The 12,123-nt window shown below is 34.5% G+C and overlaps 1 protein-coding gene across 1 annotated transcript; it reads left to right on the top strand.

The window, feature by feature from the left end:
• The first annotated feature begins 1,702 nt into the window (after nt 1–1,702).
• PRXR1 (Peroxidase superfamily protein) lies at nt 1,703–6,384 on the top strand. Its single transcript, XM_006841680.4, has 4 exons — nt 1,703–1,965; nt 2,080–2,268; nt 2,408–2,573; nt 5,716–6,384. The coding sequence occupies exons 1-4, from the start codon at nt 1,711–1,713 to the stop codon at nt 6,126–6,128; spliced, it is 1,023 nt and encodes a 340-aa protein (XP_006841743.2). The 5' UTR covers nt 1,703–1,710; the 3' UTR covers nt 6,129–6,384.
• The last annotated feature ends 5,739 nt before the right edge of the window (nt 6,385–12,123 follow it).

The following is a 12,123-nucleotide window of genomic DNA, read 5'->3' as shown; positions in this document are numbered from 1 at the left end:
TTGATGCTTTTTTTCTATTTTGGTAATAGGTTGTTATTGTATTCTGTGTATAAATGTACCTCTTCACTAAACAGAATATATAATTTATTTAAGAGAATATTAGAGATATCTCGTTTATTGGCAATGCCGCGTTACTTTTGATACTATTAATATCAAAACTATCTAATTTTGTATCTACCTCCAACTAAATTAGGTTTAACTTTTTTTTAATTAAAACACTATTTTAACCCACATTTTTTATTTTCTCTCTCATTGGTCTGGCTCAAAATGTACCGAATTGACACAATTCCAATGTAAGTTAGTCCGACACATTTTGTACTAGACTAGAAGAAAGCGATGCACAAAAAATTGCCAGATTGACTTTTTGTCTGTAGCCGGTTTCGCACCTTTTGTGTCTGTAATATCAGATAGATAGATGTTGGTCATCGTATTTTAAAAATGTTAGTTAAATAAGATGTATTTTGGCCTAAAAAAATTAAATTTTTTACTTAGGGGTGCTTGTAATAATAAATAATATTGAAATTATTATTGTGGTATAAAAATATTAGGGGGCATGCTTATGAAGTACAAGTTAGGAGGAATCTATAATTTTTGCATTATTTAATCAAATTCCATTTCTAATGGAGTTTTTATTTCATCATGCTTTGCCTTATCTATGCTTTATGGAGTGAAAGAAGAATAAGTTTTTTTTTTGACAAAATTATAGATATCTTTTTAAAATCAACTTTTTAGACATATCATCTACAATATTTTTTATCTCACACCCTGAACCCAAATACTATTTTGTCTTATATTTATCTCCAATAAAAAAGTCAACAAATATAAAACGAATAAACCTTTACTCTTTTTACACACAAAAACCAGATACATGGTAGCTTTTTGAACTCTTTCTCTATTCACTATCTCTACTTCTTTTCTCTCTTTACATGTCATACCTCTCTCTTTCTTTACTAGCCATCTCTCTCGCTCCCAACCCTCTATGTCTTTCTTTCTCTACTTGCCTCTCCCCCTATCTCTCTTTCTCTTCTCTCATAAATATTTCAATCCGGTACACCAAGTGTTAGATTGTGTATTATAATAAAGGCGATCTGGCACATAGTATGTCAGATCGAAATATTTGTGCGAGAAGGGAAAAAAAGAGAGAAAAAGGGCATAAGTAAAGAAAAAGAAATGAGAAAATGCGGGCGGAGAGAATAGAGAGTGAGAATGAGAGAGCACTTAAAAAGTTATTTTTGTTTGTGTAGTGAGACGGTCATGGTATTTTGTCTTAAATTTATTGATTTTTTTATCAAGGTAAATAAATAAAAAAAGAGTGTTGAAGTTAAAAATGTGAAAAAAATATATATTAAAACATAAGATGGATTTTAAGAGATACCTATCTCTTTATTATTATTTTTAAATTTTTTTTAAAAAAATCTAGTGGAGAATACAGAACAAGCACGTCAGGAATTAACTTGTACTGGAATGGGATGGAAAGATCAGTTAATTGCCCAAAAAGAAACGAAGGATAAGTCAACAGAAGAAGGGGAAACAATTGCATGGATAAAGAGACTGACAAGGTGCATTGAAAGCACGCGTTGGTTGCAGTTAATGAGGTAAATAATTTAATTTCATAATAATATTAATCATCGGGAACCGCACTTTTCAGCTAGGCCTCCATCCAGCTTGCATTATTTAAACCCAATAAGAGATGGCTTTCCTCATCCGCATATGCACAGCGAGATGGGTTCCTTCTCACTCCTCTTTTTCACAGTCTTCCTGTCACTTGTAGCAGCTTCTAAACTGTACAACAATGGCGTCTCGGCAGAAGAGTCTGCTGATACTGGTCTTATGATGAATTACTACACGGACTCATGCCCCCAAGCTGAAGACGTCATTAGAGAGCAAGTGAAGCTCCTCTACAAGCGCCACAAGAACACTGCATTCTCCTGGCTCAGGAACATCTTCCATGACTGTGCTGTTCAGGTTATCGCATCTCTCTCACTCTCTACATTTCATCCCTTTTAATGTATGCAGGGCTTAAGCTCATTGGTAGTTTGAGATAGATGTTGATTTTGTGTATATGGTTGGTGAATGCAGTCGTGTGATGCTTCTCTTCTGTTGGATTCGACGAGGAGGAGCCTGTCGGAGAAGGAGACGGATCGGAGCTTTGGGCTGAGGAACTTCAGGTATTTGGACACCATCAAAGAGGCTGTTGAGAGAGAGTGCCCCGGAGTCGTTTCTTGTGCAGACATCCTCGTCTTGTCGGCCAGAGATGGCATTGTTGCGGTAACAGATCCATCATATTCTCTCTCTATCTCTGGTTTCAGTTAAAAAGAGGATATCGGAACATTTGTTTTCCTTTTACTGTGTATCTCTCTGATTTGTAACTGGTACTGATTGATGGATAAACGATGATGAAAAACAGTTGGGTGGTCCATATATCCCCCTGAAAACGGGGAGGAGAGACGGGAGGAGGAGCCGAGCGGAGGTGTTGGAGGAATACCTGCCTGACCACAACGAGAGCATCTCCGGTGTTCTCGCCAAGTTCGAAGCCATCGGCATCGACACCCCCGGCGTCGTCGCACTCCTAGGTCCGCTCTCTCTCTCTTCGACACACCCTCTCTTGCTCACTTTAACACTAAACACAGACGCGTACCATGAAATGGGGTATATTATATTTGGGGCCATCTTAGTGATGTTTGAGGGTGCCAACATACATCCGGCCCGGTCCTCATAGTCGCTGGGCTAAAAGCAAATAAAAAAATAAAGGAAAAATCAAGTAAAAATCTGGCTGGTCCGGGTCGACCTAAGTTAGCATTAGCCCTAACCCACCCCCTCGGGTCACAGTTTGTAGTATGGGCTCTATTTTTTTGATAAAATATAATGACCCAAATACTTTTAGAAGCTTTAAAGGGTATTTTGGTTTTGTTATTTTATTGAAAATATTGTTTTTATATATTTTTTTTCTAGTGCGGAGTATAATAGGGGTTTGGATGTCCAAAATTTGGTATCAAAATAGTAAAAAAAACATTAAAAATAAAATAATATAGAGGTATGATATTGTTATTGGGACAATTTTAACTTTCCATTCAAAATGAACGGAGGGATAAAGGGAAGTATATAAGTTTTTATGCCGTTGATGAAGCATAGAAAACTTTTCCAAAATAGACTATACAAATAGACCCTCTCTCTTGCTTTCTCTCCCTTACTCTCTCCACCCATCCCCTCTTTAACTCTGTCCACCCATTTCCCTTTCACTCTATCCTCTTTTATTTTCTCTCTTTCTCTCTCCACCTTTTTTCATTTTTTTCTCTCTCTACCACTCACATGCCTATGATACGGTCAGACATAAAGAATGTCAGATAGTTTTTTGTTTTTGTGGTCATGAAGAAAAATATATCGATTGTAAAAAAGATTTTGGTTTAATACATTTTCTTCCGAATCGCATTATGGGCATGTGAGGTTTTTTTTTTGCTGTGCAGCACAAGGTTTGTCCGACCAAGCATTTGAGTGGTGGAGAGAGAAATAATGAGGGTAGAGAGATAGAGATAGAAAGAAACGGGTGGAGAGAGAGGAGGGGTGAGAGTTTTTTTTGATAAATGGAGAGAGAAAAATACAAAAAATATATTGCGAAGGGGAAAAGAGAGAATGATATTTTTGTCTCATAATGATTTGACTATTTTACTAGCGGTAAATATCAAAAAAAATAGTGTTGGGATTTAAGGTATAATACAAAAAATACTTGAAGGTACGATGTGTAAAACGTTGAAATTGGTGGTATTTATAATTTTCCTTTAAAAAAACTAATGGGTGAGTTAGATAGGCCACCTCAAAAGTCGTGGCACATCGGTGATCTCGATCAGAGAATTGGCTGGTCTCCGCTTCAAAAAAAACTCCAAACAATAACTATATTTTCCAAAAAGAAAACCATTATTTTAGATGTCTAAAAAAAATAGTGAATATTGAGAACATGTCTCATGTTTAATATTTGTTGTCTACTAAATTCATTTTATAGTCAAAATAAAGCTTAAAATGCAACATGATAATAAAAAGAATATTTGTAATTCATTCTAGTTTTTTACGTTTGTATTAACTTAAGAGTTTCATTTTTGAAAGAAGCTTATATGAAAAAAATTTAATGGAAGAGGTTGTTGGTATATAGAAATATATCAATTTTTATTGGAATTAATTGTTTGTAGAGAGGGAATTTGAGTGAAATTCATTATTTGTAGAGAGAGAAAGAAAAGTTGGTATTAGAGAGAGAGAGAGAGACAGAGAGAGACGCCAAGGTGGGTGGCAAGGTAAAGAGAGAGATCTCAAAATTTATGTAATGAGGTGATGTGGAAATGAGTCTAATTTGTCTCACTTAGAAGATTGTATGTAGCAAAAATTATATATAACATGCTTCACGCGAGCAATACAAGCTCATTATTAATATATGCAGTATATTATTAATTCGTGGGATCACGTGAAGATAATAAATTTTTTATATTAAAAATATTGAGTGAGCTGTTGGCTTTAATTTTTAAATGTTTTTACAAAGTGCCTTGAAAAAAATTAAAAAATGCAATAACCAAGTTTATTCAAACTGGTTTGGAACATAACATAATCGGCCAATTTCCAGCGGATCCGGTTTATTCTAAACCTGTTTGAGTGAGAAAACTTGATAAATATATATTTTTTAAGGCACTTTTGAAAAAAAAATTTAAATGATGGACAACAGCCCACAACGTATTTTTAATAAAAAAATGTTGTTACTTTCTTGTGGGTTTCACTAACTAGTCATATACTTTACACATTAATGAGTGTGGATTGCTTGTACCCGCCAAACAATATGAAATGTGTGAGGCAATTTATACACATTTTTACAATATACAATATTCGATGTAGAACAAATTAGTTTTATTTTCTATATCATTTCATTAAACGTTGGGTCTCTCTCCATCTTCCCACTAAGGTATCTCACTCTGCCCTTTGCCCCCATGGTATCTCACTCTATTAACAACCTCTCTCAATCAATATCTTTACAAAAAATCAATTCCACTATCTCTACGAACAACTTTTTCCACTAATTTCTTTTTTCATATAGTTTCTTTTAAAATTTAAAACTTTTAAGTTAATACAAAAATAAAAAATTAAAATGAATTCAATAAACAACAAATAGTCAACATCATAATGTTCTCGGCATTTATAAATATTAAAAAAATAAAAATCAAAATAAAGGTTTATGTGGGCAGGAATTTAGGCGGATTTGAGAAAACATTGGATAAACTTAAAAAAAATAGAAAAATTTGAAAAGGGCGATTTGAGGGTGAACAGGATTGAGAGCCATGCTATCTTCCATCGGTTGCGACCGATTCCGGCTGAGAAATAGCTGGATTTTAGAACATTGTCTTACAATGCCAAGATAAACCATCTTATTTGCACTTTACCTTGTTCTTCACATTGTTTATTTTTTGCCCAAGTGTCCAGATCCACATGTTGCATTGTTTCCTGCACTTGCCTTTATTTTTTTTAGAACTTTTAATGTGTGTTAAAGTTCATTAGTGATGTATTTTCGTCTTAATGAAAATAAAAAAGGGTCACTCGAGTAGGAACATCCAGAAATGGAAGCTTCTTCTAAGCACAATGAACAAAAAAAAGACTTAAAAAAGTGGGGAAAAAGAGAAAAAATGGTTCACGAGGGAACAAAAACAAAGGGCAATGAAGAAATTTAAATTTGAATATGACCAGGTGCGCACAGCGTGGGCCGCACCCACTGCGTGAAGCTGGTGCACCGGCTGTACCCAGAGGTGGACCCTGCCCTGAACCCAGACCACGTCGAGCACATGCTCCACAAGTGCCCCGACCCCATCCCCAACCCGAAAGCCGTGCAGTACGTCCGCAACGACAGAGGCACGCCCATGATCCTCGACAACAACTACTACCGCAACGTTATGGAGGGCAAGGGGCTCTTGCAGGTGGACCACCAGTTGTACGAAGACAAGCGCACCAGGTTCTTCGTCAAGAAGATGGCAAAGAGCCAGGACTACTTCTTCAAGGAGTTCGCTCGTGCCATCACCATCCTCTCCGAAAACAACCCGCTGACCGGCACCAAGGGTGAGATACGCGCCGTGTGCAACGTTGCTAACAAGCACCACCTCTAAATGATGAGTAGTGCTCAGTGTCTGTTTTCTCCCTCTCACTTTTGTGAGTTCTTTTTAAGTGTGGTCCCTCTCTCTGCGTTGCTTGGGGAGTGATGATAGTAGTAGTGGATGGGCTGGCTTCTTTAATGGATAAGCGCACCGGTGGTAATGGATGCTATGATTATGTACATATGGATGGTAGGAGTGGACTAAGAGTGCTTGTCTTTTACATGTTAGTGGAGTAGATGGGCCACAGTTGCACGGGCCCTTTGCTTTCCCTTGTTCTATTCCTCCCTTCATTGGTAGCCCATCGCCCTTTGATAGGGGTCGCAACAGGTAGGGTCCGGTCCGGCTGGACCTAGACTCGGACCCAAATGGCCGTCTAAAATTTGAACCTATATTTGGGCCCTCGGGTCTTGGGTGTACCCGTCGGTTCTCAGGCCATCATATACCTTATGATTGGGTACGGGTCCGGTCCGGTTGGCCCAGGATCCAAATAGTGTTTAGGTCAAAAATTTCGACCCATTCCTGGACCTGTGGTCACTCTACCCGTCGGGTCCTGTATCTCGTTGGATCCATTGCTACCACTAGCTTTGATATGCCAGCTTATTTTATTTTCTTACTTTTACATTAACAAAAGGCTATTGAGTTTGTAATATATTTTTTGGACTGTCAATTTTCAAAGATTTTTAAATGTTTATGAATCTACTCGATCTATATTAATTTTAAAATTTTAAATTTTATAATTAAAGATAAAAATAAAATTTGAGGGCATCACCAAGATTTCCCTTACTAAAACATTTTTTCCATTACTAAAACAACATCTATAAACAACATCTATTGATGCTATTGAAAGGTACGCTTTACTTTATTATTTAAGGCCTCAGCGTTGTACAAACCACACCCTTAAGTTTGCATCATAAATAGAGTTTCACTCTTTGACAATTCCTTTAAAGATTTAGCCTTCTATTGATTTTCTTTATCTTACTTTTCAAACCGAGCGAATGGCAATTACATAAATTGAAGAGAGATCTTTTTGTCTTAAAGTACGTCAATGTACTATGTCAGTCACCTATTGATAGTAATCCGTGTTCATATTTTCAAGTATATGAATGTACTATGGCGCCTATTAATAGTAATCAATATTCATAAGGTCCACTGAGAAAAAAAAAATAGAATTGTCTTTTAAAGGTGTGCCTATTAATAGCAATAAATATTCATAAGGTTCACTGAGAAAAAAAATTAGAATTGTCTTTTAAAGGTGTGGTGATAGAGAATCATGAAGGCTTTGATCAACTAAGATTAATTGAGGAAATAATGTGGTGCTTTCTCAAAGAATTGATTTGATCAATAACCTAGACGAGATTCCAAATTGGGAGTTTGGAAAACGAGTGCAATAATTCGTGGTTATTTGCGGAATTTTAATTGGTAGTATAATTAGAGATTACATGGCCTTGTGGCTTTTTCACAAGGACCGGTTATCATCCAAGTGGAGAGAGTGGGGCATGTTTGGTTTGTGTAAAAATGTTTTTTAGAAAATATTTTCACATGGGAATATTTTTATACCAATTGGTTTAAGTGCATCTTTTCACACCAATTGACAATTAATTAATGCAAAAATATTTTCACATTTAACCACATGAAATATTTTTTTTCATGTGAAAATATTTTCTAAAAAATATTTTCTTCGAACTAGACATGCCATAAACATTACTAAGTGGTGTAAAAATGAATAGCAAGTGCCATAGACCTTGAGGTATATTTGGTTTCACATAATGAACAACTTGTGTTATCTCTAGCTGGAAATAATGGACATTTGCAATATAGAGTAACTATTCCATTTGTGTAGTTTATAGTGACTGAATGGGTGTCCAAATGAGCGATGTCCATCAATGGGTTCTCCCGTTCTTATTATTATCATATTCTCTATACTAAAATTTATCAAAACACTCTTTTTACCCATTTGCAATTATTCAAACTCAAGGCTATATTTTTATGAGTATTTTTTAAAATTAAATAAAAAGATATCGATAAAATGTTACACAATTCATGTCCTATGGATAATTTGATAAATTTTCTTTAAGGAAAATTACATATATATCCGTTATTATTGTTCTACCAAATGGTTTCCGTAATTATCATTATGTCCATTTTATCTTGTCAAAACAAAAATTTAAAAAACAAACAACTTTACCATTTTTCTCTCTCTACCTCTCTCTCTACATTACATGGGTAAAAATGATTTTTTTTGAACTCTCTATGTCCTCTTCACCCTGTGTCTGTTTTTTTGGGTATGTTCATAATCCCCTAGATTTCTCCTAAATTTAGGTGCTCAAACTAGTTGCTCCCTGATTTTATTGGATAACCATGAGGTAGAAAGAGAATACGCCACAAGATTTCTCTTAATCTTCTAATCTCATAATCCCTAAAATTTATCCAAAATTTAGGGACTCAAACTAGTTGTTCGCTTTGATTTTATTGGATAACTATGACTTGAGAGAGGTGGAGAAAATATTGCACAGAGAACATTTTTCAGTTCTTGAATAACTAATCGAAAATTTTAAATTTTCAGTTATTCCAAATTAGTGTATTTTCGGTTGTTGAACAACCGAACATACTTTGAATTCGGTGTTCAACAACCAAAAAAGAACACCGAAAAAGGGTAAAGTCATTTTTTAAAAAAAATTTCCGTTTTGACATGAAAAAAATAGACATGATGGTATTAATAGAAATTATTCGGTAGAGCCGTAATAACGGAAACTATAACGAATATGTATGTAATATTTCCTTTGCCTTATCTATATTGTAATGGAAGTATTTGATTTGTGATTTAATGAAATTTTGTAACTTGAATAAAAACTAGGGTGGCGCACCTCCAAATTTATCATAACATGTAATTTTGGCATAAAAACTTCTTCGGATTATCTAAAAATCTATTTTCATATCTAATTATAAAATTTTAAACTCCAAAAATGGAAAAAATCAAATACATCTATAAACATATGAACATTTTGAAAATGAACAGTCTAGATAATGTGTTGCAAGATGCAGTATTTCTGGGACTCAAAATCTTTTTTTTTTCAAATTTATACATCTTGATGTCGAGGTGGTCAAATACAGAGTTTTTCAACATTAAAATAACCTTTTCCAATGGATTTTTGAGGTGCATCTTTAATTATATATTTTAAAGTTGCAACATTATATAAATTTTTTCCAAAAAAGCAATAGGTTCATTGAGAAAATTTCTCCACACGATATTTGAAAGCGAAAGATCAACCAACAATATTTGAAAGCGAAAGATCAACCACTTATGGTCCCCCCCCCCCCCCCCCCCCCCCACCCCGGGCTGCCAAATTCTTTGGCTGTCAAACATGCCTTTAGGGAAGGATTACGGGATTTTTTTGGGACAAAGAATTAGTAAACCAAAATATAAGGAAGATAATTGAATAAAGGGATAGTCTACAAAGGCATCATTTATCTTTAGGGATTGTAAACAATGAGACCATTTATCTTTTATACAAGATGGTCACAATTATGTGTAACCATCTGATGTGAAATCTGATAGCTTGGGTGTGTTACAAAGTCCGATAAAATTTCTTTTGAATTTTGAGCTTGGTCGATAGAATAAATGTAGCCTTTTAATTTCACATCCAATGGTCAAAATTAATTGTGACTACCTTGTATCAAAGATAAATGGTCTCATTGTATATTTTTCTTTATCTTTATTACGAGTAGGTCACAACAATTCCCACTCATTAGATGTCAAATTGGATGGCTTAGGGTGACTCACGAAATCCAAGATTTTTTTTTTTTGGAACTTTGTTTCTATTCATTGACACCCTTACAACCATCCATTTTGAAATAAAAAGGACAAAAATGATTATAACCTCATTGTAATAAAGATAAGGGTGCAGTTGGCATACATATGCATCCGTAGCTGTAGAGGAATGGGGCACCTTCAAATTTTATCATGGTATGTAATTTTGATGTAAAATGTTCCTAGGATTATCTCAAAATCTATTTTTATATCTAATTATAAAATTTTAAATTTAAAAAATGGTTAAAATCAAGTAGATCTATAAACATATGAAAATCTTGAAAATGGACAGTGTAGATGATATGTTGTAAAATGCATTACTTATGAGACTTAAAATCTTTATATTTTTCATGGTCATACATCTCGATGTCGAGATGATCAATCAAAGGGTTTTTCAACATTAAAACTAATTTTTCCCACAGATTTTGAGATGCATCCGTAGTTCTACATTATAAGGTTGCATCCTTATATAAACTTTTTCCTAAAGATAAATGATCTCTTCATAGGCAATCCCTTTAATAAATGTATAAAGAGGATTTTAGGAATAAATATTGGATTTTGAAGAATCTCCAATCTAAGTGCTTGATGCATGAGGGCCAGGGCCCACACATATTAATGTTCGGGACCTAAGACTTTTTTTTTTGGGTGAGTTGGTGGGGAGAGGGTAGGAATTGAGCCTAGGATGTAGTCTTGCAATTCAGCAAGTGCCAATCAATTAAGCCCGAGCATTTTTCTTAATATTTTTTTGGTGAGTCAGTGGGGAGAGAGCCCCTTCCTTTGGTATGAATTGAGCCTAGGACCTAACATTCCAAATCGTCAAGCGCATACCTATTAAACCTACTTGCATCATACAATTAAGTTATGGCTGCAGTTGGCATACGGATGCATCCGTAGATGTAGAGGTAAGGTGCACCTTCAAATTTGATCGTGGTATATAATTTTGATGTAAAATGTTCTTAGGATTATCTCAAAACATATTTTTATATCTAATTATAAAATTTTAAATTTAAAAAATGGTTAAAATCAAGTAGATATATAAACATACGAAATCTTGAAAATGGATGGTGTAGATAATATGTTGTAAAATGCACTTTTTCTGAGACTTAAAATCTTTTTATTTTTTATTGTCATACATCTCAATGTCGAGATGATCAATCAAAGGGTTTTTGAACATTAAAACTACTTTTTCCGATGTATTTTTGAGGGGCATCCATAGTTCAACATTATAAGGTTGCATCCTTGTATAAACTTTGTCCTTAAATTATTGCAGGCTTCATCCAAAATTCGAGGCAGGAGATTTAATTATGCTAAGAGAGGTGCAATTTTTGGTGCATGGCTCACACTAAGACCAGGTCACATAGCTAACTGGCCTGAGTTTTTCAAGTAGCTCCTCTCTCACTATTTCACTTAAATATATGTTTTCATAGGCAATGGATTTTCTTCTAACATGTTGACCATTCATAATTCGTTATTCCTTCTCTCTCTCTTTCTCTCTCTCACACTAAATATATATTTTTAGAATTGTATAATACTATTATTACAAGGAGGTCACAATCACTTATCGTCATTAGATATCAAATTTAATTGTTTAAGGTGTGTCACAAAGTTTGATAAATTTTTTCTGAATTTTGAGTTTAATCATGGCATGCTTACAACCACCCGATTTAAAATTTGACAAACAAGAGTGATTGTAACCTTGTTGTATTAAAATAATTGTTATTGTTGTAAACCTTTCCTATTTTCTCTCTATCTGATTGATTTTCTTGTTGACAGTAATGAGAACTCATCTTTTCTCAATCTTTTTGTCATTGTTGCCCCTGCATTGCTTATTTTAGTTATTGGTAAGATGTAAAGCCTCCATGGTTAATTTTGCCTAGGCCCTTAAGGCTTTTATATGTGAGTCATATGAATTTTTGAGAAAGAGAGAGGCACTCCTTAAGAAAAAAAATTGTGCCCCCACTCTTTTCTTATGGTGGTTCTTACATTGTATATATAATAGTAATACAATGGTGTAATACAGACTCTCCTATCTTGTTACATGTAATACACACATCCCTTTCAAAAAGTAAATGACAATATTTCTATTATAGTCTTTCCAAAAACTGGAATTGTGGAATATTATTTCTACTACTCCCCCTCAAACTTAGCCGGGGAGGCATTTGAAGCCCGAGTTTGAAGCAAAGGTCTCAAAAAATATCT

The sequence above is a fragment of the Amborella trichopoda genome, chromosome 2 (assembly GCF_054954075.1).
Source record: "Amborella trichopoda isolate Santa Cruz 75 chromosome 2, AtrichopodaSantaCruz75HAP2 v2.0, whole genome shotgun sequence".
Taxonomy (NCBI): domain Eukaryota; kingdom Viridiplantae; phylum Streptophyta; class Magnoliopsida; order Amborellales; family Amborellaceae; genus Amborella; species Amborella trichopoda.
This window is presented reverse-complemented; position numbering and strand designations above follow the sequence as displayed.